The sequence below is a fragment of the Centroberyx gerrardi genome, chromosome 16, assembly GCF_048128805.1.
Source record: "Centroberyx gerrardi isolate f3 chromosome 16, fCenGer3.hap1.cur.20231027, whole genome shotgun sequence".
NCBI lineage: Eukaryota > Metazoa > Chordata > Actinopteri > Beryciformes > Berycidae > Centroberyx > Centroberyx gerrardi.
Window position 1 is genome coordinate 20,515,112 of NC_136012.1, and position 27,222 is coordinate 20,542,333.

Here is a 27,222-nt window from a genome sequence, read left to right on the forward strand (position 1 = left end):
AGGGGCCTTCATCCTGTGTCACACTAAACAGGTTTATGTTAACTAAATGCTAAATGTCTCCCGAGGAACCAAGGCGGAATCACGGTGTTGGGTTTGGGATTTGTTGGGTGGATCCCCGACCACAGAGGTTCAGGCCTTAATCACATTTCCAGCTTGTGTCGGATCCAACTTTCTGTCCTGGCGGATTTGCACCTCTAAGCTCAATCATGAAACTTTTTTTTTGCAATGCTACACTTCAGACACCAGGGGTATTCAGACTCAATGCCATCTGGAGAATAGCACTTTCATGTCGCAGTGTAGACAGCGGCTTCCCATGCAGCCATTCACCTGGCCTGGACTGTTGGTGTTGTATGTAACTAAACTACCATAATGAGTAATTCAGGACAGTTTTAGCACACTGTGTGGCTCGAAAATGGTTCCATTTAAAAGTTTGCTCCGTTCAATTAATGCAGAGATATTAAACGGGATAGGAAGTCGGCATTAGATAATATATTAATTTGTTTGTTCCAACCATGATGTTGCTTACTAATTAGTTGATGTCCTGAGGTGATATTGACAACTTCTTTCTCCAATAAAAGAGCCACTGCCTGCCAGGGGCACATGGCTTATGGTTAGCAATAAAGCCAGATTATGATTTATCCGTAATATTTGATCACAAGCTATACTGAAAAAGTATGCAAAAGGTCAACCTTTGCATACCAAGCGTGATTGTTTTTGTTATGGATTAAAGATGTTTAAAAACAAATCACTTCAGTCAAAAGCACAAACAAGGATAATTTGCGAATAGAACATTTTTGCAGCACAACCCATGAATAAAGAATATTCTCCTTGAGTTGCTTTCACCCCCAAAAGCTAAATGAAGGGGCCTTGTGAAACCGAGGCCCCCATGTGGTCTTTTTATGTGTAATCAATGGAAATTGTGGGGACCTCAAATAACCGCACAAAGCATTAGTTTTAATGGCATGGGTTTCCTCCCTCCCCCACGCTGGTCAAAGCATGTCTGCAGGGTATATGCTGATGAGGGCACAGCTCACTTTCACACGCAGGCCATTTCATTAGGGACAGAGGAGTGAAATTTACAGATGAAGGATCTGTTTCTTTTGAATACAAAAAATGGACACCATACATCTTGAAAGGGTCAGTTCACAGAGGCTCCTGCCTCTCAGGGCATTTTCATCAGAGATTGATGGGAATACAAAATTCTCACGGGGCCCACAAAACCAGGGGCCAAGCACAGTTATCAGAATGGACAAAATTTACAGTCTTATTTACAGATTCAACACCTATTGGTCATTAGCATATTAACTGACCACTGTTGGCACTAAAGAGAATGAGTAACCCGGGGTCTGTCAAGTTTGAACCCAACTATTGTTGTAAAATGCAATGGTGGTAAAATGTGGTTAAATAAATGATGAACTCTACATGCCTGTGTCGTTGTCATCGGTCAGTCGATATGTGTCATAATAAAGAGCCCTTTCTTTTGGTGCAGTGGAAACCATTTCAAATAAATCTCTTATCCACTTTAATTTCAAATTCAGCTTCTTTTTACTATATATCCAGCTCATTTCACAGCACACAAAACGACACGCTAATTAAAGGTGATTGTATGTGAAAAAGTGAAAATGTTCTGATGCTGCTAACTGCAATTAATCAGTGACACATTCAAAGCAACTCTTTCAGGATTAATTAAGTAATAAAGTGTTAAGTGAACTTCATTATGTTGTGCAATTTGACAAGGGAACTTTAATCAGGTGGCCATTGTTTTTCCACAACTCTCTGACTAATGAACTAATGAATGGCATTGAAATTATACTTTCTATTATGTTGAATCATTGAGGGACGACAAATTGCTCAGCCCAAGCCCTCTGGTCCTAAAAAAACATGAACATGTGTGGTTTTGAAATCTAAATCTTTATTTCATTTATTTCAGTATTGGATTCAATATTCAGAATCAGTCTTCAGACACTGCTAAAATGATAATTCTTCTTTTTATATTGAATATACATGGAAGTCTGATTTAAATTTAACTGCCTGGGGAATATATATATATATACACACACCATATATACATATACCATGCTGTATTTTGGTGCAACAGTGTTCATCTCAATCATGGCCCATCGTACTAGAAATGAATAACTGCCTGAATAACAGAATTGTCCTGTCTGATCCATGTCTATTTTGTATGAAAAGATTCCTGTTATAATTGGCTCATGAATGTGACCTTTTGTATGATGAACAGCCCATCAAACTGCTGCCCACAGGATGTGAGAGCAGCTCTTGATATTGAAAAATGTCTTATCTAGCCAGGCTATCTTGCTAGCATGCTAAAGATTCTGACTCGCAGGAATAAGCTCCACATAATTGGATACTGTTGCTTCTTTTGCATCCCAGAATTTAAAATGCCAAAACCAAAGGAAGGCATTAGCCTCATCCAACAAGGATGTGTTGAATGTCCAGCAGCGGGAGATGTGAAACAGAGATAGTGAGAGATAAAGCTGAATAGCCAAAGTGTTTCAAAAGTCTCATTTGCACAACATGAGTCAGACCGCGTTTAGTCTCAGTGGGAGCGCCTGGCTTGACCTTAGAGAAAGAATTCATCTGGGCATTTGCAGCTGACCTCTTTCACACAAAGTACAATGGTTTTATTTTAATTGTCCGAGGCTCAAATTGTGATAGGGTTTCCAAAAATGTGGAAAATGTCAACATGTTCAGGAGGTCTCAAACCACCGCTGGAGAAAATAAATAAGAACTCTACTAGCCGTGTGAGAACCAAAACCACACAGCTTCTTAGCCATGCTTAGAAAAAATAAAGTCTTAATATTTCGAAACAAGAACTCAGACATATTATCTAAGTTATTTAAGTATATGGCTGTTTATACAACATGAACTAATCAGATGAATATGTCTGAATATGTCTTAACTGACTGATGAATATGTCATCTGTCAATCTTTGCACACGTCTCTGTCTCCAGAATAGGCTGCTGATCACCCTTGGGTGCTCCTATGCTTTGGTCTTGTCTCCTGTGCCCAAGTGTTATTGTAGAGATTGTTTTTTCATTGTTTTGTTTTTTTACTCAAATGGGTTTTCAAATGTGTTTCAAGTGTTAGTGAGGCTGTGTTAAATGCCATAGGGAAGAAGAATCTGTTCATAAAACCTTTTGTGAAGAAGGTAGAGTTAAGCACAGTAGCATCAAAGATAGCTGTTTTTTTTTTTGTTTAGTCCTCTTTAAGATGCTCACAAACTTTTTGTTTTTCTGCTATAGATCCTGCTGTAACATTTGTGATGCTAAAGCCTCAATTTGGATGATTCACAACTCAATTCTTCATGTTCCATCCCATTGGCTCAGACCATGCAGCAAGATTTATACGACGCCATTGAGGTCTTAAATGTTTCTCCCTGAAGATGAATGTGAGGCTATTGGGCAGCCCGCAATGTTTCAAAAGTATCCCCGATGACTACATGGCAGAGGTGCTGTTGACAAATTTTTACTATTTTGACTTTGCCAGGGAAATCATTTGTGGAGAACTCACCACAGAAACCCCAAACAATTCATCAAAACCAACTGGTCATTGTGCAGCCATCAGTGCGTTCTTAAAATAATATTTCACTCTATCATGTTTATTTTAATGCAAGGGGCGCTAAAGTGCAACCACCTTACTTTAGGTTGGCTGATTTCACATGAAGCGGTCGTTCATCACTGAGTCCTGGAGTAGCCCTCCAAGGCAGCAATGGGATCTGTTGTGGTAACCGGTTTGGACAGTGCTAATGTAGGTTGGTAGATTGTTTCCATATGGAGTCCATTTCAAGCCCACTCACTTGGCTTGGTTCTAAAAATCAGCCTCCATGTCATACTTTGCCCACCTCAAGCATGCAATGTGAAATAGTTAGACAACTTTAGCACCAGCAGTCATAAACAACATAGTCTGCCTTTAACCTTGGTGGCTAAATCAACAACAGGTTGTTGGAAATATAATTCTCAAGAGTAGATGTAGTGCAATATGCTATTTGTAATAGCAAGTAGTAATTGCAAGGTGGAAAACAAACTTATAAAATGTAATGAATCTGATACAAGTACAAACGTACAAAATAACAAAAATTTGAATCATACTTTTTTCTATATATATGTGATATTTCCTCCTTGATTTCAATGACTGACTGCTGAAAAGATAGTTACCCCAGGTTGTTACTTTACTGTACAATAATCATAATGATAAAAAATATATATATATAGCTACATTTGCATACCACTGTGCTTTACAATAAAAAAAAGACAAAATCATGAAAACAGAGAAATCCTAATGTAAAAAATAATAAATTGGAATTAAATAAAATAGACAAAATTTGGGTAAAAGCATCTCCATAGAAATCCTATGAAAAATTGAGTGCATTTAAAGTGCATTTTCTAGAGTGACTTAAGAAGAGACTGATTTTGCTAGCCTGCTCTTCCCATGTGAGTTACTCCATAACTTAGAGGCTCTGATGGAAAAACCCCAATTATATTTAGTTACATTTTGGAGCAAAACCACCCTGCATGAGCATCTCAGGCTGCACTTTAGCTCGCAGGGGATTAAAAGCCCTGTGATATATGGCAAGTTGTCGTGCAGATGCAGCCGAGCCTTACAAGTAATCTGTAAAATCTTGTTTGTGGCAAATATAGCAGTAAAATATATGACAGAACTGCTACCTTTTAGCCCTTTACAGTATATAGGGCCTAAGCACACACCTCAGAAGCCCCTCTGGATGTATTCTTGCCCCTTCATCTGCATAATATGGTAATGACAGTAATATGGCCACTTCTACTTCCCTGCAATCTTTGAAATGCATATTGAGTGTTTTGTACTTGGTTTGTGAGAATAAAGGACTCTTTCTCTGCATAGTAATAATTGCCCTTCATACAGCAGACACCCTCCCATCTCCTCAAACCCTCGCCTCACATCCCTCCCCCTCGGTCCTCAAACGAGGCTCTATCTGGCCCACTTCTCTCGGGGCGGGCTCTTTGACCTCAACACTTTCTCTACTTGAAACGGCCGTGCTGTGTGATGTGGAGGCCTATATGTATGCCTGCCTGCGCTCGACCCCTGCAGCGGACTGTTGCACCAAAGTCCACATTCCAAAGTTACAGAGCTCCTGCGGCGTTTCTGGCACGGCTTCAGAGGATGACAGCCGACGGTGGGGGAGTTTCACTGGAGGATGTGTCCAGAGGTCCAGCCTCCTGCCACGCTGGGTCCCAGGTGTGCATCCTCTCATGGAAATAATGTGTTCTTTTTCATCTCTCTGCGGTGCATCCAGGGCAAATTAGCATTAGATGCAAGTGGACCAATGACTCTGGGGGAGGGGCGAGTAAACTGAGAAGGTTAATGGAGAAATGTCACCTGTGGACAAGCAGTTGGGAAGAGTATAGGATTATGTCGAAGTTTGTTAAGACAGTTTATTACTGTAGCTGGTCTGCATTACCATCCAATACCTCCCCCTGTGTTGGCATCTATTAGATTCCACTTGATGTTAAGTCCAAAGTGTGCAGAAGGCAGGCATCAGCGGCAGAATATCTAATTTAACCCATTTACTCATCAATATGATAAAAAATAAGGTGTACAGATACAGTATGTTCTGCATGTTAAAATTGTATAGATAGCCTACAGCATATGCAAATATTTCTATAGCAAGAACCACAAAGGAAATACTGATTAGTGAAGACCCACGATCCCATGAGGAAGCAGACAATTTGACCAAGGGTTTGTTGTTAATATGCGATGACTGAACAAATATAGTAACAGCATAATATTCTGTAGCAAAGGCAAGAGTATGTGCAAAATACAAATTTATGACTCCAAAGCCATTCAATTTCAATGGTTTATGCCATGAGTGGTAAAAATGACAACTGCTAAAATCAGATTGTACCTGATTTCAAAAGCCATGTTCTCCTGTGCCATTGCTCTGAATGCCAACTGAGATAATTGGGGTTACTCATTCAATATTTTCCATCTTTGTCTAGCAACACTGAAAATATTGGGATTCGTAATTACAGTCATTGTTGTATAGTATTGATTTGTGTGTGGGCAGCAGCAGCAATTTCACTCATGTGGAACCGTGGTTGAAATGCAGTTCTCAATAAAGGGCAAACTGTTACTGACAGAGCAATTTTTCACTCAAGGTCTCCATAATACAGTTAAGTAAGGTTTAACTTTACCTCACAGATCATGAAGAATATTTTATTTCACTGGCTGCATGCCTCCAATACGAGAGTGCTGTAACTATAACTGGTTAACCACCATACATAAATAAAAGCCTCTTCAAAACAGAATGCATAGTCTTCTAAGAAACATCTTATAAGCAGAGCAAAAACCTGAGAACCAATTGCCTTTTGCTTAATCACTTTTCCATCCTTAGGAGGTATCAGGAATGAGAAACAATAAGCGTTCTTCTGAGCTGTGTTTTGCGGTGCAGATGCATCTCAAACACGCTTCCATCATTTCAGGAAAAACTTGCTGTGGCAGATCCATGACATTGGGCAACGAGTGAGTGAAATATTTTTTATAACATTTCTTTCATTACACAACTAATGTGGATAGTTTTGGTGATATGCAAATCATGTCTGAGGTTGGTCTTTATTGTGCTGGGCTTCATGGTTGCTTGGTGCGGCGGCAGAATGGGAGGGGTTGAGAACAGCGGGGGCAAGTCTTTCATCAGACGTCTGTCATCTCATCTTCCATCTCATCTCCCTCTGTTTCTCCTTCTGCTTCGCCCTCCTCTTCCTCTTCCTCCTCCGATGTCAGATCCAGCTCATCCATCTGAGACGCACACTTTGGACACGAGCAGACGAACAGGTAGTTCTCCCTGGGAAGAGAATAATGCCGTTACATAATTCACACTGTTGCGTCTCCAACAAGGACTGAAAGAATAAGAAACATTTACACAGTCTGCTGTTCAGAAAATCCATTGTTGTTCCAGCAGCCATTGCCCACTAGAGCAGATGAGGATTTAATACTGCATTTTCAATTGGAGGCTCATCTATGTTCACACCACCGGTCTAGAGTTCAACTGCAGCTTTTCCACAGGATGCAGCAAATATGCATCTGAGGAGGCTTGCAAAGCAAACCCTCCCCCCTGAGTGTTGAGGTGTAAATCAATGATGGATTGACAGCATATTGATCAATAAGCAGCGTAAGCACAGAAGTAGCAATCAGATCCCAGGCATCTATGACTCAGGATTACCTACTACTGCCTGGAAGGCTTTCCATTGATCTAGATGAATTGGGAACAGTATGAGCCCGTCCATTGCATTCATACTGAGGATTACGGACGTTTACCTCAGAATTTTATGTCTGCTATGACGGCTTCGATCACGCTGACAGCAGTCCAAGTAACTGATACAGATCTCCTAGAGATTGAAAAAAAAAACACACAGTTGAATTGGCTATAGTACTCACACATCCCAAAATTATGTTATTGAATCCAGATGTCTTAACAATGACGTGTTAATACCACAAACCCCTTTGAAGCTACTACTGGTTTTGCTCAAATGGCAGAGATGAATCAGGTTTTTCAATGTCCATTCACCCCCCCATGCAGGAAGTTGCCGTGCCCTCCCATCTTTCTATTGGTGAAATGTTGTACAAAGCTCCCCAGTTTTAGCCAGTATTCAAAGGAAGGCTTTGCTGTGAAACTCGTGCGGCTGCTCTGACATTACTGTGGCGGGCAGACGCAAGGCTTCTCAATCTTTCTGACAGCTTGACAAACCCGCTCCAATCCTCAAAGTCTCAGCCTTCTAATACTGTCTGACGACGGAGCACACAAAGCTAGAGAGGGATGTTCTGTCTCATCTATCCCGGGCCAGAATTTATCGCTGCAAACCCAGACGTGTCTGCTGACCTCTCCTGGGTTGATGTCACTAAGGGCACTGAGGTGAAGCAAGAAATTGTTGTCTGGGAAAGAAGCCTCTGCGTTGGGTATGCAGCTGTGGTTACCTGCAGGGACAGAAAAAGCAATAAGGTAAAAGAGGTGTGGAAGGACAGCCTCTTGACCGGGATAACAGTGTCTTTAACGTTAAACGACAGAGATCCTAACAACATGCACTGCTGCTGCACTTACATGAGCTTTGAAGCAGGAAAAGTCCAGAACCCTCGCAGTTCAGAAAGTCTCCCGTCTCTACAGAGAGAAAAGACAAATTACGTTCACTTCTGACCTTTAACAAAATTGGAGCACTAGTTATATAATTATTCCAGTGACGTCCGTGTGTTAAATGTCCAATGTGGACAATATTGAACATTCAATCATACAATATGACCATTACAAATCTGCTCTGATGAGGAAAAAGTTTGTTTACTACAAATACAGGCGAATATTGCAAGACAAAAAATATAATTGTGACCTTTCTCTATGTCCTTGTACAGCTGGTCGATAAAGGAATCCAACTGCTCCCTCTGCTGACCAGGAAGCTGAAGTGCATCACAGGCATGAACCCACTGACTTAGGGAACTGAAATTGAGTAGAAGACAAAGACATTGTACAATTCAGTCAAAACGGAGTTCCAGAGTTAGGCCTGTAATTTAAAAGCTGAAGTGAAAGGCAGAGAGGCAAGTGTTTACCTGGTGCCTATGCCTTGTCCGTTGGTCCCCACAAGAGAGAACAGAGAGCGGAAACCGTCCGGAGTAAACCACTGGAATACAATCATAATAATAACTTTATTGATCTCTGTAGGAAAATTCTTCACCCTCCTCCACAGGGAGGTCAGAGGTCAGGGTCAGCTACAGAACAGCACCCCTTAAGCTGGTGGGGATTCACTATCTTGTTCAACGACACTTAAGCAGGACAAATTTTGACCCAGATTTTGCTGCCCAGGATGAAAAACCATAAAACCTCCAATAAATGCTGAGTATCTGGTCTTTTAATTAGTGCCGGTCATGTCAGCAAATAAACGTTGGTCTCCATTTAACGTCATCAGCTTGTCATCATAACTATAATCACTTACAAAGCCAAGTTTAAGAATATATCTCAGAAATGAATGGGAATATAAACCATCTTTCAGTCTGGCACAAGCTGCCTACATGATTTACACAGAAGACCTTGTTTCTTTCCAGCTTGCACACATTTGACAGACAGGCCAGCAGCATGACACCAGGAAACTTTCACCTGACGTACAATTTACTTCTTCACCCGATTTATATTACAAGTGATAAAAAAAGGTGAAACAATATTTAGTAGACAAGGCGTACACAAACACAATTATTTCGGCGTAGCCCAAATAAAATAAGAGAGAGAATCAGCTGCTAGACGCTAATCTCCAAGCCTCCATAATCTCCAACACCAAAAGCTTGCCGCCCTGAGCAGGATAAACACCCAGGCTATTATTGGAAGATTGACAGTATTTGGTCGAAATACACTAGAAAAATATTGAATTGGAAACGTGGAGAAACATACAGTGGTTAGATTAGAACTGTACTTACCCGATTGAGATGATCATCATAAAGTGCTGCTTTAAAAAGGCTTTGTAGCAAGGCCAACTGTCCCTACAGAAACATTGTAAAGTATTAGAATTATAACATACATATGCAATTTGGTGGATGCTTCTTTGCAATACAGTACCATGATTGCACACATTTTTAGCATAGGTGGCCACTGTGGAAGGTGAAATGTCATGCTCTGCCCATTGAGCTATACAGAACTGCAATTACCCTACAACCATGTGATATAATGCCTCTGAACTGCCTGACTTCACACGTTCATGCACACTGCACATTTTATGTAAGATGACGGTTAACTTACCCTGAACTTCTCCCCCAGGAGCTTGTGGGCTATCTCCTCTTCCTCGTTGGCTGCACGGCTGCAGAACTGTGAAAACAGCTTCTGCCAGTGTGCTTTGTCTTGGGCCTGGACAACATAAGCAGTGTTAATGACAAATATTGTGTGTCACTTAGTAAATACAGTATATAGCATTTTGTTGTTAGTATCTTTCTTCGTTACATACTAGATACACTAGATAATGCATCACAGTAAACATGAAGCCTTAATTTGTCACATCCAAGTCTTCTTATTTGTGTCTTTATTTGCTGGTATTGCAGTTAATTTCAAGATAGGTTTGACACCGTAAAGTTTGTATTTTAAAAACAAGTAAATATTAAGAAATCTAATTACATACGACATGCATTGCGAAATGATTGGGGGAAATGTCAACCAGACGTAGACAGTAGTGAAAGGCCTATAACGCTAAATGACACCAGTCATCAGTTATCTTTGGGTCTGAATGTTTACCATCTTTTTTTCTTTTGTTTCACTTTAATTTTCTTTTTGTATGCAAATTGATCTGTGCTGTTCTTTAGGTCATAATGTCTGCATCTTATCGTCTATATTGTTGTTTGTCCCAGTTCTTGAGTGTGGATGACAAGAAGATTAGCGCCCACTACAGGATAAATTCATGGGAATCCAAAATCAAGTATACAAATGAATGAAAATGTGATAAAAGTAATCTGAGAATCACCTGTTTGACAACGGCCACCATTCTGGCCATAAGCATGATGCTGGAGGTCTCTGGGGGATAGTGCATACTCCTGGAGAGGAGAGGAATGATCTTAACTCAGGAGAAACAAACCCATCAGAGTAATACAGCGAGTTCACACAATGAAAGCAGTAAGTGAAATCCTCCCTCACCTCCATGCGTCTTTAAGCTTGTTGATTGGGTGGTCCGGATCGTCGTGGGAGGGGCCGAGACACAAGACCCGATGGTATTGGTCTGCTGCAGCTTGTCGGCACTCCTTGCTACAGTACATAACCTGCAGGGGAAGACAGGCTCGCTCAAATCAGAAAACATCACAAATGGGTCATTGAAAGGGAAAGCAAAAACATTATTCAACTTGTAGTCTTTCTATGACTATTCCACTCTGTATAGCACAATTTTGTTAGCCACTATCTTGAGAATGAGGTCATCATTAACTAGTAACAACTATCATGTGGGACCTCTGTAAAAAGGAAATCTGAATCTAATCTGAAATTTGCTACATGGTTTATGATTCCTTCAAAAGTTAATTCGATTTAACAGCAGCTAAGGTTGGCTATGAAACACTTTCCCAGCTGAAACAAAACATTAACAAATGAACAAATGTTCAACGCCAGTGCCACCAGTGGAAAACTGAAGCATGGTTAGGCTTAGATTGGTTTTATCACGCAGTTATTGGCCTTTTATTAAATATCCAACATCGGCCGGTTGTTGTCCACCACTGATACAATGGAGGTTCCTCCCTGACTGCAGCTACATAGATTAGATTAGATTTTATTTCGAACATGTTAAAAAAGTAAAAAATATAAGTGAGAAAAACAAAACAAAAATAACCAATAAAATTAACAGCAAACATATACAGCAAACTCTCAATAAACAACATAAAAACTCTGGTCTGCAAAACCTGCAATGACATTTTAGTTTTTTTTACATTTAATTGTTCCATTAAGTTTTTTGGTAGGTTACTTCTTCATTAAAAGGCAGAGAGTTTCCAGTACTATTGAACAGGTGGGGTGGATCACTCTGCCTTAAGGAGCTACAAACCCAACTAAAATAATTTCATTAGTCTGGGATTCAGTGGAGAGTTTTTGTGTCCCATAATGATCTAAATGCTGTTTCAGAGGCTTTTAGAATAAAGTTCTATGTGGGAACACAGAGTACTTTGTAATTTCTGGCATGGAAAGGTAAAGACTTCAAAAGCCCACATGAGCCAAAACCCTAGGATCCCTAAACTGCCTTGTATCCTGTTGAGACCGACCTGGCACTGAGGACAGGCTTGGTGCAGCTCGGGGCGCACGCTGCACAGCTCGGGGTGTGGAAGGCTGAGTCCCGGGATGCCACTGAGCCTCCTCGCATTTTCCTCCGCAGTCTCCAAAGCACGTAAGCAGTACTCACAGGCTGTGGAGGACAGAGGGAGGGGAGAAGAAGAAGAGGGGGCAGGATAGGGCAAAATATCATTACAGACCATGTTGATTTTAATTCAAGCTTGTCGAAGAGCGACAGAGTGAGCGAGGGGTGACAAAATTTCATATAAGTTTTGTTCCAGATCAAACTTCCACACCACCACCCTCAGCCTGATCTTTGATTTATCTCATAATGTGAATATTCATTAAGTGTGTGTCTGTCAAAACACACACGCTTTCTCTGCCCTCCCTGTGTGTTGTCATCAGTTTATGAGTTGTTAATGCAACATGTAGCTGTCGATTAATTTATTCTGGGATGCTGTTGAGTCTTCTTGACGTGTCGTGAATCCAATTCAACGAAACATCAGCAAAGGAAGGTTCCCACTTGATAACATTCACTCACCCTGAAAGCTACAGCAGGTAACTGGTGAATTCTGCTGCCTCTCATAGTCCTGTAGTCTGATGTTTTTCTGTTTTTTTTTATCATTCTGTTAAACTCTGAATCAGGCCTCTATATGAATGCTCACCTTGGATTATGGCACAAGGGATCACAACATCATATCCTGTGTATTGATAACATCTCTGTTTTGCAACAGAATAAAAAACACTTCACCTTTGTATTTGTACAAAGCATTCCACAGGAACTGGGCAGAGACCAGAGGGCGCTCTATGAAGATGCTGTCTCCCTTCTTGATGCTCCTTTTGGCGAACAGACCCTTGCCCTGAAAAATGAACAATACATCATTCCTGTACGTTATGTTTTCTGTCCACCAGGCTTTGAAACAGGTCAGCCTCAACCTTTAAAACCAAATCCACAGCTGGCTCTTTAAGCTGCTAGTTAGCTGGTCTGTGTTAGCTTTTGGTTTAAAAGTCAAACCCCAAGCAAGACTTGTCAAAAACACCTATTATTCACATTGTCAAAATACAGCAGAAAGCTTGTTCTTGTTAATATAATAGCTGGTATCTACTTCATAATCCCAATCACTGCCATGCTAGCTGTATGAGCCAGATTGATAACAGGCGTGGAGCTGCAACATTACTGTTTCAGAGAGAAATGAAGCCCCAAATTTGTCATAAATCCTTTTCTCTGCAAAACTGGGATGCACATTACCTTGATTTTGTCAATAAATCTGACTTCAACGCAACTGCTAACTTTGCCGGGGTCCACGCAGAGAGAAAACATGTCATCTTGGGGAGCAGCCATCTTCCACGTGACCTTTTACCTTTCAACCCTGACGCTGACGTCTTACTAGCGACGGACCGGAGGGAGAGACTGCTGCCCTCCAGCGGCAGACAGGGGAACAGCAGGCCTCAGTCTGCTCTGCCACTGTGTGAAACCAAGGCTGTTATAGTTGACTAACACTAAGAAATAAGTATGAAAAATCGTATATATTTTAGTAAGCTGAAATAAAATAAAGTGGAGTGTATGGAAAAAATGAAACTAAATGAAAACTATAAGTATTACCTCCAAACTGTCTGAAATAAAGGAATTCAAATATTACTTTCTGTCAGAGAACCAAATTAAACATGGTGTATAGGAGAGAGCTATTTAGAAAAGAGTAAATGCCACTAACAGTTATATTAACATTAACTAACATTACAATCATACTTACCGGTACTATGAAACTCAAGGTAATTCTCAGTATACTACTTTGTCTTCCTTTTTTCACACTGGACACATGATTTGCATCTGAGGACACATTCTCCTTATCCATGACAGTTACAATATTAACACTAAAACTGAAACAAAATGAAATAAAAACTAATGAAATTCATGAAACTATTTATTCTGATAAATAGAAACTATACTTAAATGAGCAAACCCCATATGAAAATTAACTGAAACTAAACTAATACTGAACGAATACTGATCAAAATAAATACGAATGCAAATTGCAAAACAATTATTACCCTGTGTGAAAGCCCAGCTGCTGAGGAAAGCCAACTTATAGCACATCAAAGCAGCTGAAGCAAAGTGTCACCTATAGCTCACATTCACTTAAATGCCTGGTGATAAAGTAAAAGTCTTCATAAAACAAAGCAAGTCGAGAAAGAGGATTTATTAAATCATTTAAATAATACAGATAAAAGTGTTAGATTGTTTGACTAGCAAACATTTAATAAAGTAGCAGAGTTATTATACAAAGGAATAAGAATACCAGTTAATGATTAGTACAATAATATTCAGGTAATAATGTTATTAGTTTCAAAATATTGTGCAAAATTAGTTATCCATTAGGAATACAGCAGAGGTCCAACAATCAGTCAATACTGCAGTGAACTGTTCTTCCTTGCAGTTAGGAAGGAAATGCACCAAAGTCCATACATTTGGCTACTGTAGAAAAAAAACAACAACAAAAAGACACTTGCTAAGAGAGGTCAGAGTGCTGTGTGCTCTTTCACATTTTCACATTATTGGGGTTAGAAAACCTGGCATGCAGTCGACTGCCATTCACCAGTTTAAAAACGTTGGTTACCTAATATATATATATATATCCACATTTTCCCATAAACTCATTTGACAAATACAGCCACCGAACAGTGGATTCACACTGGCAGTATCGTCCAATCCATAACTGCTTTGTTCACTTGGACTTCCCTCATCAGCATTTTTCTCATTATTCAGAATATATTAGCGCTGCAGCCGCTGGTTAGTGCATGATAATCCCGGCTCTGCTATATTAATGCAGCAGAAAGTTCCCAGACCTGTCGACAGGTGCTAAGTAGGAACCCTAGGGTCTCCCTGACAGCTATTCACAGCGTAGCCTCATTTACATCCTTGTTCCCTGTCCTCTCCTCTCCCCCGCCACGCCATCCATCATAAGCCCTTGTTGTAGGTCACCACCTTGCAATCTGTCGCCATGGCGATCTCCGGCTCAAGGTGAGACACCTCAATCTGCAAAAAAAAAAAGAACCAAGGTGAGAATTCAGATCTCCCTGACGCCGTCTTGTAACTCTGTCTGTCTTTAAGCCTTGAAATCATCGTGACTATTAATTAGATCTGGGAAGACACATCTGGAATGAGAAGTGAGTGGGGGGAGGGCTGGGGGTGTACATGTCAAGTGGTGTATATGTAATTTGAATTCCACCCCAGCTGTCCCCCGAAGCCATCTGGCCTGAATCAGCAGCAGCAGCAGCAGCAGCAGCAGCAGTCGCACCTACCTGAGACATCTGGGGAAATAGGCTGATGGCCAGAGGCAAGGAGAGGCTGAAGGTAGCCAGGCACACGAGGCTGTGGATGGGCAGCAACAATCTGCGGTTGCTCTGCAGGAACTGGAGTCTGCGGAAATTAAGAGAACGACAAATTAACACATGTGCCTGAAGCCAACAGAGTCAGCTTTGGATCTACAAAACCTTTCACCTGTTTTGCACTATTTGTGGGTGGGAGACAGTTTTGGCTTGTCTTGTGTTTTGGTCGATTTGTCCCAGTTCTGGATATATTGCGCCAGTTGCTGACTACTACTATTCTCTTTGATATACTTTTAGGATAAAAGCAGCAATTATAAACATTCTTAATATTCTTTTTTTGTGTGGTTTGAGGGGAAATTGTACTGAATTATTCTGTTTCATTCATTTTTACATTGCATTCTGTGGTGCCCCACTGCTGAACAAAATTAATATATGGGAAACACTGTGGGGTACAACATATGCCCGCTCCAGACAGTACACATGAAATATTTAGGCCATGTTTTTGTAGAACAAGTAGTGCAAGAGAATAAAACAGCGCAGAAGAATAGAATCGACTAGACTAGAATAGAAAGCGTCATTGTCTATAGCTGCAAGTTTGCTTTTAAAATGGCAAATTCCCAGTAACATGTTTCTGCACAAACCTCTCTAGGTAGGACATTATGATGGGCGGCAGGACAAAGATTGGCATGGGGAGGACCACACGTGTGAAGGCGGTCTCCATGATCGCCTGGGGAAAAAGATGTGAACATTGTGCACACGCTTCATTTCAAATACTGCAATGCGTTGGATTTAATTTTCCCTCCCATGAGATCAGATGGATAATGTAGTGAGGGGCACAGACACATGAAATTAACAGGAAATCATGCAAACCTGGTTTTCCCATTATCAGCCCCCCCCCCATCGCATCAAATCAACTGAACCATACTGATTTGCCATTCGCTGAAAAGACCGCAATGTATGAACAAATTCAGCACTTTCAAATGAATATACTGAGTTTGCAAAAAGCCACTCACATGCCTGGCAGCGATTTTGGAGGATCCCACCACGTTACCGTTGTTGTCCAGCACGTCGATCCCCTCAGACAGCTCGTTGTGCCTCATCAGGCCCACGTTGCAGATGTTGGCACTGGCTGAGGACGGGGAGAGGAAGGCAGGTAGGATCAGCAGCCATTAAAGTGGTTTAATACATTTTCACATGACCTACTTAGGAGGTTGTAATTGCAAGACTAGAATAGACACTGAAGAACAGGAAACGCTCAGTAACAGATTCGAAATCTTTTAACTTTGGCTGCAATTCCTCCATAAATCCCTTATCTCTTCTGGCTGGTGTGAGACTATTTGCACAAGGCTAACCACAACACTTTAGAAGAAGAAGAAGAAGAAGAAGAAGAAGAAGAAGAAGAAGAAACAGGACAGACAAACCCCGTCTTTATTGGTCACATGCAACCATCTACAACACACGCACACGGCGGCTGGCACACACACACACGCATTTTAATGGCGCCGTGAAATTTGTTCTCCGCATTTTCCCATCTTGGCCAGTTAGAGAGATTAAAAAAAAGTGATAATGTGCAAGGTATGAGCCTGCAGAAGTCTGTCGCCTACAACCACAGCATGTGTGACTCTTCTCTTGCCTCTAATAAGACAACATTCACAGAAAACAACAGATTTAAACCCCAAAACACACACTGCAGTGTCTTTTCTCTTCTGCAGCCTCTACCATATTGTGGCATTTTCTCACTGACAAATTCAAACCAATTTCTTGTGAACAATTAATGGCATGAATTTCACCACTGCTGTAATCTTAGAATAGATAAGGTCATAAACTATCGCTGACAATAAAGTTCATGATAATAAAAAAAATGTCAAAGCTCAATTTTGTCTCACACAAGGGAAAGATTGTTTTCATACAGAAATGGAATATATAATATCTATAATTTTAGATATTACATATATCACATTTATACACTTCTATATATCATTTGTAAGATATGAAATCCCCAATGAAGAAGAATTAATTATCTATCAGTGAGCTGCTATAAATCCAACCACCAGAGGGTGACATAATGGCCGTCCCTCCTCATTATTACTGCTATGGCAGGTCGTCCCATCAGTACGCACCCACAGCTGGGAACGGGACGAGTCTCTGTATTATCATTCGGGTGGCAGGGCTCAACTTGTTGGCCTTCTGGATCAGCACGTTCAGTCCCACCTACAAAACATAAACACACTTTAAATCACATCTGCTAACTTTTTAGTAACATCAAGGAACTCCTACTATAAATACTTTAGTGCTATTATTGTTTCATTATTCATTACACCAGAATGAACCTGCCTGAAGAGCTTAGGTGAGCTAAATCAGGTCAGTCTTTTGATTCAGTTAAATTTTTGTCTTCTTAAAACCCACTTTTATAAAATTACTTTATGTAATAACTCTTAGATTCTTAATTATTTGTCCTTATTCATTATTGACTAATTTATATGTAATCTCTTGTTTCTATGTATTGTCTTTTTATCCTCTGTAAAACAATTTGTAAACTGTTTCTGAAAAGATGCTATACAAAGTTTATTATGAGTATTATTATTCATAGCAGCAGTATATCATCATTACTACTAGTATCATAAGCATTAGTACAACTAAAATATTTCCATTTATACTAAATCTATTGCTAAAACTATCCCCCAAACTACCACTAGCATTACCGCTACTAATGCTGAAATACTGTCACTAGCACTACTACTGCTGCTAGGCAAGGCAAGTTTATTTACGCAAAGGCAATTCAAAGTGCTTTACACAAGGTATATAAGACATTAGATAAAAATAAAAAGAGATAAAGTGTATAAGAAGAATGAATAAATAAAGAATTACAATGCATAAAGGGAATAAAGATCAAGTTGCATAGGCAGTGCGTGCAGAAAAAAAAGTTTTAAGCCTATAGTTTTAAAAGTGGCCAAAGTTGGGGCGTTTCTGAGATCTTCTGGAAGTTTGTTCCAGCAACATGTAGCATATTAACTAAATGTACCACACCACACCAAGGAAACAGCTCTGAATCATGTGCAGGTAGTGACCACATAACAACTGTTTTAATCACATCTTGAATCACATCCTGAGAGCAGATATCAACGTCACTGATGTAGAAAGACACTCACTGCGATGGAGACGGCGCTGCCCACAGCTCCCACATAGCCTTGAAGAAACTTGGATGTTGGCGTGGGCTGGAGGGGGAGAAAAGAAATATTGTTCCACAGCTCTATACCTTGTGTAAGACAGGCTATAAACTCTTTGCAGAGATATATTTTCTATTGGACAATGGGACTTTTTTTTTTTTTGATTCAGACAACTTCACAGAACAAAAGACAAGGACATTACAAGACGCCAGGCAAAAACATAAAGGATGATATTGTATTATGGGGGAAAAACAAAAACAGAAACCTAGTCATCTAAAGCAGCCAAAATGAATAATTAATTCCATAAGTTCAGATTGTTTTCTCATATAATAGAAATAGTACTTTTATTGTTGCACTTACTATATTGTCATTCAATAATTACTGATGTAAAATTGTGTTCTTATAGCGTTAGAAATAGACTGAATACAGGTACAGTACAGTTACATGAATCCATATGAGCTCAACATGTGAATGCACACACTTCTGCAAAGGTAACCACATATGGAAATATAATAACAAAGAGTCTATACATCAGAAATCAGAGTCCCATGTACATAATTTAGTGAGTAAATTCCATTTTCTAGAGAATTCTTTGTTAAGCTTTACCAGAAGCACCCCCCCCCTCCCCACCACCACCACCAAGATATAATAGTGTTAAGAAATGATCTGAAAGAACTTCATGAATAGTTCTGTTTTTTGTGTTTTGAAAATAAAATCATGTTCACGTAGTATAATGATACTATTCAGTAGAGCATTGTGATCGCTGAGATCTCCCCAAAATAATCATTTATCAGTAGGTTGCTAATATTTAATATCGACCAATCTTCTACCTCTAGCCAGATGGAAGTCACCACAGGTCAGAAACAAAATAAATGCATAATGTGTTCTTCCTCCCCATGACAAAACCTACAGCTAGGTAGCCTACATTTTCCCTATTCCAAATGTATAACATAGATAGATTACAATTGAATAGAATAGAATAGAATTTAAAAAGATATTCTTTGGACAAACTATACAAAGTGCCTGTTGCCTTGAGAACAGCACAGTGTGAAAAACCTTTTAATTCAATAGGTCAATACCTAATTCAATAGGTTTTTTTTCTTTCTTTTTTAGAGTCAAGCTGTAAATATCCACAGTGAATTTTCCCTACCTTGGTGGCATTGCGGTTGGCGTAGTTTACACAGGCATTGTGACTCTGGTTCAGCCACTACAGGAAGGAAGGAAGGAAGGAAGGAAGATAGATAGATAGATAGATAGATAGATAGATAGATAGATAGATAGATAGATAGATAGATCATAGTAAACAAAAAGATGCTACAAAGATATAAAGGAGCAATAACAATATGGAACAAACAGCACACAGTAGCACTTTACAATGGCCTTATTCCGGTGTATTAACATTGCAAGGACACAATAATAGTGTGTAAGTGCTTACTGGATGTTTCAAAATGGATGATGAATGCGATGCCTTTACATTATGCTTTTCTTTTTACAGTACCTGCCATATAATGGTAGAAACCACAGTCTGATTTGGCAGAAGAAGGCCAATGACCTAGATGAAACCAGGGAATAAGAGCTTATTTTTGGACTAAATGAGTCCCAGGTTGCATTTTTATCCATACCCAAACATGACCATAAATGAGTGTTGCTGGAGCAAATGGATATCTGCATAGCAAAGTCAACTTCATGCAAATGTTGAACAATGTATACATAAAATATATGAAATTTAGATTTTCATATAGGACTTACAATTGGTGTTCCAAATGGTACATAACCTGTGTGGTGTACAAATTATAATCAGCATAAAAATGATGACAAAATGGGGGGAAAAAAAGAACGTTTAGCGAAGATCTTCATCTGAGGTCATACCTGACATTCGAAATGGCATGAAGATTTTCTCTCCTGTGTCAGGATGAATGATGGCCTGCGTGCAGAGATCATGACATCATCATCATGCTGCCAGGAGCTAAGAGAAAATGTGTTGAATGTATGGAAGCGCCGTTAACCCCGGCTGAGCTGCGGCTCCGTCAAATCACTTACCTGTTTCACCTTTTGGGCTTCCCATAGCTGCAGAAAGAAACAGTGCAATTGAACAGAAGAAATGAAATTATTCATTAGGTTTACATTTTTGTTTTTAGACATAGCTGACACTTTTACGGGGGATAATTTACTAGAAGACATTCATAGGATGTCACTGTTTTTCCTTTTTTGTGATAGCTACTTTATTGACCTTATTCCCACGGTGGCCATTTTGAACTTGAGTCAACCTCAGGGTGGGAAAAAGAAGATTGTCATGAAAACAGTGGCAGATAACAGAAACAAACCGGGTCGTCCATGAAAATGGACCCAAAAAAGGGAAGTTAACTAGCTTACTCGCTAGTTAGCTACTAACTACCTAAGTTAGATTCCAGTAGTAATCTATAGTGGGCCAAATATTACCTTAAAGCTGTAGTCGTCAATTCTTATGGATTAACATTAATTTAGAAGTAATATAAATTCCCATGTTTGATAGCTAAAGACAAGCAGGATAATGTTAGAAACAGCGGTAGCCCTATTTCTCTGCTATTCTCATTTCAAAGAGAAATGTGTGGAAACCCATCTGACCAATGAGGAGAAGTCTGAGATTTGATCTCTTTCCTTCCGAAATTACCCATAGCAGCTTTAAAATGTGAACCTATCCCTCCAGATTCTTGGGATCAATTGGTTTCTAATACGTTTTTCAGTGGGGAGTCTGTGAAATGGTAAATGATAAATGTTTGTCCGATTCAAATGTGCATCTTGGTGCACAACAGTAGAACATAGCTGGGCTGTACTTGCTCTTTCAGGTACAGTTTCCCACCCCGAGTGTGATGTAAGTTCAAAATGGCCGCTGTGGGAAAAAGGTCAACTGATCCCTGAATGGGAATTCCTCTTTTATATTTTCTCTTGAACAAAACAGAGGCCCTGGAGCTCAGTGTCTTGCTCTTCAAACACTTCAGCAGGGCAGAAACATCCTGTCCATTTCTGACTGTGAACATCTGCTTCACCTACAATTGCTTCTACTGTTGCTGTATAATATGCATGTTTTTTGTCCTGGCCATACAGTCTGAATTTCCTTTAGGGAAATAGATGTTATCATGGTATATTGTATCATACTCTGTTGTATCAAATCAAAAGGCTCACCTGAAGATCAGACACCTCAGGTGGAAGCGAGCCATGTTTATAATCATCCAGCAGTTTGACACACTCTGTCAGTCGCCTCTACAGACAGAAAAAACTTGTATTTTAGCTGAATAAGCATGAAATAAAGGGCTAACAATAATGGCAGATCATGTAAGAGTTAACAAACGAGTATAAAGTCTGGATCGAACTCCAGAGTTGTACTGAAGACATAAATCTATCTAAAATACATGGCTTCAACAGTAAACTTTACCTCGGACACAAACAGGGTGCTGGGGTCAATGATGTCTACAAAGTGTCTCAGGCGACCGAGGAACGAACCCTAGAAAACAGAAAGCGAGAAAGTTAATCCTTAATGAGAGTCGACACATGGTAATAACAAACCATCCTCCACTCTGTAAATGGATAATTCTCACACAAGTCGGGAAACTGAGAGAGAAATAGGGTTGAAAACACTGAATTGATTTATCAGTGCTCATTTCACTTGGCTTAATACTTACTAAATTAAAGTTGCTAAGCATTGTTTTCTCTAGCACATTGTTGTTTTTAAGTAAAATTAAAGGGGCATTTCACAAATAAAAGCTAACATATTCTGTATTCATATTACACATAGTATAGTGCTCACTTTCATTTGTTTTGATAATTACCGATGGATTAAATTGCCTGTCATCAGGGGACAGTGAAGCCAAATGCCTGTGTGAGGAATACTGATAAGAAACTATAGTAGACTGTTATACACTCAGTGGAGTAAATAAGTCTTTTTCAAACGTCAAAAAAAAGTAATACATCCAAATGTCTAATGTTAAAAAGCAGGCAGAGAAAGTCTTTGAGGTAACTGCACTATGGGACACTTTACAGCTGAGATGTCCAGCAAGTAAAAAGTGTCTTTGTGACCAACTTTGGAGAAAAGACATTAACACTCTGAGCTGGTTTACATTTACCACACACACTTTTCCAGTTGAGGCAATTTTTCACCACTCAAGCTTGAAACTGTTGGTCAGGCGTTCTGTTTTGCTGTTCCCTTCGCAGTGTAGATCGGCATGCCAAGCTAACAGCGTGTGCCAGCAGTCTGAAAAGGCCCAATGGCAGCGCATTGCCAAGAGTCTGTTTGGCAAACCAGATGGGCTAAAACATGGCAGCTTCAATCAGATTCCCTCCGAGCCATTTATCACTTATGAAGGGCAGGCGGCACAGTGGAAAGACAGTGGAATGCACCCTTCTCCATTTTAATTATCTCTCAAGCACCGGGTCCTAATTGAAATCAGGGGAAACAACCTTCAATCCTCCTGAAGCCTGGAAGGGGTGAAGAGAGGAGAGGGAGGGGGGTGGGGGTGGGGGGTGGGTGGTGGTAGGGGGGTGCAGCACCTTTCTACACATCTCCAGGTTTTCTGACAGGCCATATGTGCTGCAGTGCTGTTTTTTTTAGAGAGAGGATCCATGTGAGAAGCCTGCTTTAATTATTCATGTGTTTCAGCTCTCCAGAGAATACACAACAAGGCTAGCAGAGATGGAGCACAGACACACCGAGAGAAGAGAGATTTATGCTGATTCAAGGACTGGCCTAATTTTAACTGCTTTGATGCAAGAAACTGAAAGTATTACAGCACCTTTATCAACTCAACACGGACTACCAGGTTTTCAGATGGAAAATTAAAGGTATAATTTATTATGGGTTAAGACTAAAAGGCTCTCTTGCTGAAATTTCAGCAATAGGAATTGGCAACAAGGATGAATTACCATCTTCGTTAAAAATTACAGTCATCCAAGAGTGATTTTGGGAGAGTAATTATTGAAAAATAGTAATCACATGAGCCAAATGGGTGTAAATAAACTGTTATTAGGCTTCTGTGAACCATGCAACATCCTCTGTTAATTACTATCCTCAGTTATATAGAGGTTGGCTCCAAATTCAAGAATAGAAGTGTCTTTTTTTGGGCTCCTTGTTCTTGCTTTTCCATATAGTTTCCTGCCACATCCATGTAGTGTCGCCTGCATTTTGATAAGGATCGCATTGATAGTATCTCATACAATGATAGATCCAAAACTTTAGTGACTTATTTACAAAACCTGACTACGGACTTTGTTCTGAGCAACATCATCAGGTAAATAATTTCCTATAGGCTGCTCTATAGTAGAACAAGAGGCTTCAGATATTAAATCTAACTAACATGAGTCCAAGTAGCTTCCCAGTTAATGTGCCATTGGAGTTAACGTGAAGGTCACATTATCTCTGAGTTGACCAATGCTAATTCATTTCTCAGGATGGAAAATTGACTAATGTGCTGAAGATAAGGACAGACAGACCATTAATCTTGATCATGGCAGGGTTTAAAGGAGTTGCACAGCTGGGCAACAGTCTGCCAAATGCATCCTTGAAAATCTTGTAAAAGGTGTTAAAGTGTGTTTTGGATTGGCTCAATATACAGAAGATAAATGACGATCAGGGGCAAATATAGAGATATTATATTAGAAATCTGTTTGGAAACTGCGAGTTTGACTTCATATAGGCCAGCAATAGAAATTAAGAGAGAAACAAATGCAGTTAGATACCTAAAATAGCACAAACTAGTCAATAAATGATGAGAAGACTATAATGAAATGAAACTACATTCAGATAGAAGCGCAAAATATTAAAATGTCATTTTGCGGCAGCCTTAAGTAATCTGATTCTTGCACGTAATAGCACAGAGATGCATGTTATGAAATGTTGGCTTCTGTTCTGCAAGCGGACGCGCCTCTGCAGGGTTAATGCTGATGTACAGCGATATAACATTGCGGCCAGATCATCACTGCCACTAGAAACAACTAATCCTACCGCATGCGGAAGTTCATTATAATCTGAAAGTTGTTAATTGGTTGCGGGATGAATTTAAAGGACAAGGGGAGAGAAATGCATCGCGCATCAAAGGCAACTTTCGCCACAAAGTAGCAGCATCCAGATCAGCCACAGCGGAGCAGCAGGGCGGAGGATGGGGGCATTTTTGCACCCGAAAGCCTTAAAAACAAATGTAATTAATGCATGAGTAACGGGCGATAAAGACGACTTACCTGGTCATATCGGGGTCTCCCGAGCTGGAAAGCAGGACAAGCTGCGGATTCCGCCATGACACCGAAGTATTTATTTATTAATGAACTGAATCATGAACGGATTTTCAAGTAGAGTGAACTACACTCAATGTGTAACTAGTGAAGCAACGAGTCGCTACGTCTGTTGGGATGTGTAGTTTCTGTCATGTGCACTTACACTGGCAAAGTTGAACCACATGACTACACATCCCAAATAATCAATAAGGTGAGAGCTATTGCATAACCGTTCGTATTGATAGATCTTGGGAGAGATTAATGGAAACACTTTCAGCTGTCAGGCTGACCCAAATCACAATGTGAACAAGCCTGAAGGAAGAAAGATTAATACACAGCAATGCATTATGTCTGCTTTCAAATGCACGTGAAAGGCTTCATTTGTACAAAAAACACTGATGAATACAATAACTTATATCAAGCTGGGAGATAAAAACAAATATTTGACACCCCATTAGACACTTCCATTATTTTCGTGTCATAAAATTGCCAAAAATACAAGAGACACCTATTTCCACAGTGGTTAGGGTCTATTATGTAACATGTGCCGAATAAACACTATAAATTATGAAGCTTTATTTATATAGCACCTTTACACTACACATGCAGCTCGAAGTGCTATACAAAACGAGAATATGCATTAAAATGAAAATGTAAGATTAATCATACCAAAAAATGAAAAATATAAAATGTAAAATCAAGGACAAACAATGAAACTGCAAAATTAAGGCGCAGAATAAAAACAATCAGGGCACAAATAATAAAATCCTATGAAAATGGCAACTTAAAAAAAGTGTGTTTTCAACTGCTTTTTAACACTATTTACAGTAGAGGGAGCCTGATGAGTCTGAAGTGGGGCAGTGTTCCACACCTTCATAAATCAAATTATAAAAATAAAAAAGCTGCCTCTCCACTTTTTTCTTTAGCTTTTCAGTGGGAATGTTAAGTAAACCAGATGATCTCAAACAGGGACTTGGAACATATTTCTTAAGGCATTTTGATATGTAAGGAGATGCTGAGCCATTTAGTGCCTTAAAAACAAGTAAAAGAAGTCGAAAATCAATCGCAAAAGAGACAAGAAGCCAGTGCAATGGCCAATGCAGGTGTGATATATTCACTCTTTTTTAGATTAAATTGATTTCCTCTACAACATTATTCTCCTTAATAGCTCAAATAGGTGTAAAGTATATACTGTATAGAGTCATGCACTTGAATCTCATTAATATCTGCTAAATCAAAGGCTGCAAGGTGGAGGACAAGGTCCATGCTGAAACAGCAGGTTTACAGCACTGAGGGGCGGCTGCACACCCAGCAGGGGAAGCTGGGATACTGTAAGGTATGGAGTGCTCTCTAGTGGAGAGAAAGCAATGTTACTACACAGAGGTGTGACCAAGTCAGCTTTGCCCGAGTCCCAAGTCAGTCTCAAGTCTTTATGTAGAACAGCAAGTCAAGTCAGAACAAATCAAGAGTCCAGTATCAATTTAATATCTTATAGAAAACTAAATATCTAGGACTTTTCAATGCAATTTGGTTTTAATAGGATAAAAACTTGGTAAGAGCATCATGAGTTTGATTTCTATAATCAGTTTCAACTTCAATAAATTCAATCATTCCATACAAATTCAGAAAACAGAATTTAAATTCAGTCGTCTGCTGGAACAAATCTCATCACTTTCAATCTAAGTCATTTACACAAACACAAGATCTCAAGTCAAGACTTTAGAGTCAAGTCAGAGTCAAGTCCCAAGTCACCAGAACCCAAGTCAAGTCTCAAGTCTTCTCTTCATGCATCAAATCAAGTCTCAAGCAATTAAAATTGTGACTTGAAGCTGACTCGAGTCCAAGTCATGTGACTCAAGTCCCCACCTCTGTTACTACAGTATACACATGCAGTATATTCTGCATCAGTCACTATAGAGTGCTGTGGTCAATGACAAGCCGACAGTATAAGGAGCTTAAAAACTTCCATTGGTTCATGTGCATTTTATTTTACTTTATTACAGTACTGCGGTCATGTAAAGCATTGCAGTTAGCTACAGTGGTACTAGAGTGGTATTAGATAATATATTATCATGACAAAATGATTTGAAAGAAATAACTTAATACACTCTTATTTACTGCATTGTTGCTTTTCTTATTTCTTTAGTAACCTTTTGCTATTTCAACTCGAACATTGGCTGAATAGACAACAGAACAGGAAAATGTATTAAAACATCCTAGCTGCTTTAGCCTGTAATCAGAAATAACTATTTAAAGAACACAATATTGTCTAAAAATGAAAAAGTGCAAACTGGAAATGAGAGTCTGCTCTTCTCTAAGAGAGATGTAAGTATAATTCTTTTGCTTATCATACAGCGATGTTAATGCAGAAACATATTTTCTTCTGATACTGTTTTGCAGTATTCATATTGCATTGCAAGATTTTATGATGTGTTGCTATTTTTTTTTCGTTTTTTGTCACATTTCTTCAGTTCTATTTCAAAATATGGAATTCACTCAAGTTAACCTTTGTCCAGTTGGCATTTCATGGAACTGTTTGAGATAAACACTGTTTGAATATCTTGTGCCAAAATGTTTGCTTATTTTCTTCAATTCAACTTCAATAAACCCAAAACTGCATTTTTTAAGGTTACTTGAGGTAAGATCATATTTTGCAAGAGTAACTGTTTTAATCCCTGAACAGCATATTTCCAAAAAGATGTTTTCTGTAGCCTGTATTTTATTTATGCA

At 39.5% G+C, this 27,222-nt stretch overlaps 2 protein-coding genes across 4 annotated transcripts; both read right to left on the bottom strand.

Annotated features, from left to right (window-relative positions):
• Positions 1–5,859: 5,859 nt before the first annotated feature.
• On the bottom strand, positions 5,860–13,124 carry smyd5 (SMYD family member 5). The gene is made up of 13 exons (XM_071900344.2): positions 13,008–13,124; positions 12,510–12,618; positions 11,752–11,891; positions 10,649–10,770; positions 10,479–10,548; positions 9,767–9,871; positions 9,448–9,510; positions 8,590–8,660; positions 8,373–8,479; positions 8,093–8,149; positions 7,874–7,968; positions 7,312–7,382; positions 5,860–6,838 (listed from the first exon to the last, which is right to left on the bottom strand). The coding sequence occupies exons 1-13, from the start codon at positions 13,098–13,100 to the stop codon at positions 6,688–6,690; spliced, it is 1,254 nt and encodes a 417-aa protein (XP_071756445.1). The 5' UTR covers positions 13,101–13,124; the 3' UTR covers positions 5,860–6,687.
• Positions 13,125–14,714: 1,590 nt separating this feature from the next.
• Positions 14,715–24,516, bottom strand: sfxn5b (sideroflexin 5b). 3 transcript variants are annotated; one of them, XM_071900340.2, is made up of 14 exons: positions 24,460–24,516; positions 21,665–21,733; positions 21,415–21,492; positions 20,293–20,319; positions 20,122–20,176; positions 20,002–20,027; positions 19,751–19,804; positions 19,403–19,459; positions 18,235–18,300; positions 17,206–17,296; positions 16,099–16,214; positions 15,727–15,812; positions 15,059–15,176; positions 14,715–14,792 (listed from the first exon to the last, which is right to left on the bottom strand). In XM_071900340.2, the coding sequence occupies exons 1-14, from the start codon at positions 24,514–24,516 to the stop codon at positions 14,715–14,717; spliced, it is 978 nt and encodes a 325-aa protein (XP_071756441.1). The 3 variants fall into 3 exon arrangements, with proteins under 3 accessions (XP_071756441.1, XP_071756442.1, XP_071756444.1); XM_071900341.2 differs by lacking the exon at positions 21,665–21,733 and having other exon boundaries at positions 24,460–24,483; XM_071900343.2 differs by lacking the exons at positions 21,665–21,733; positions 24,460–24,516 and adding an exon at positions 22,456–22,470.
• Positions 24,517–27,222: the final 2,706 nt, after the last annotated feature.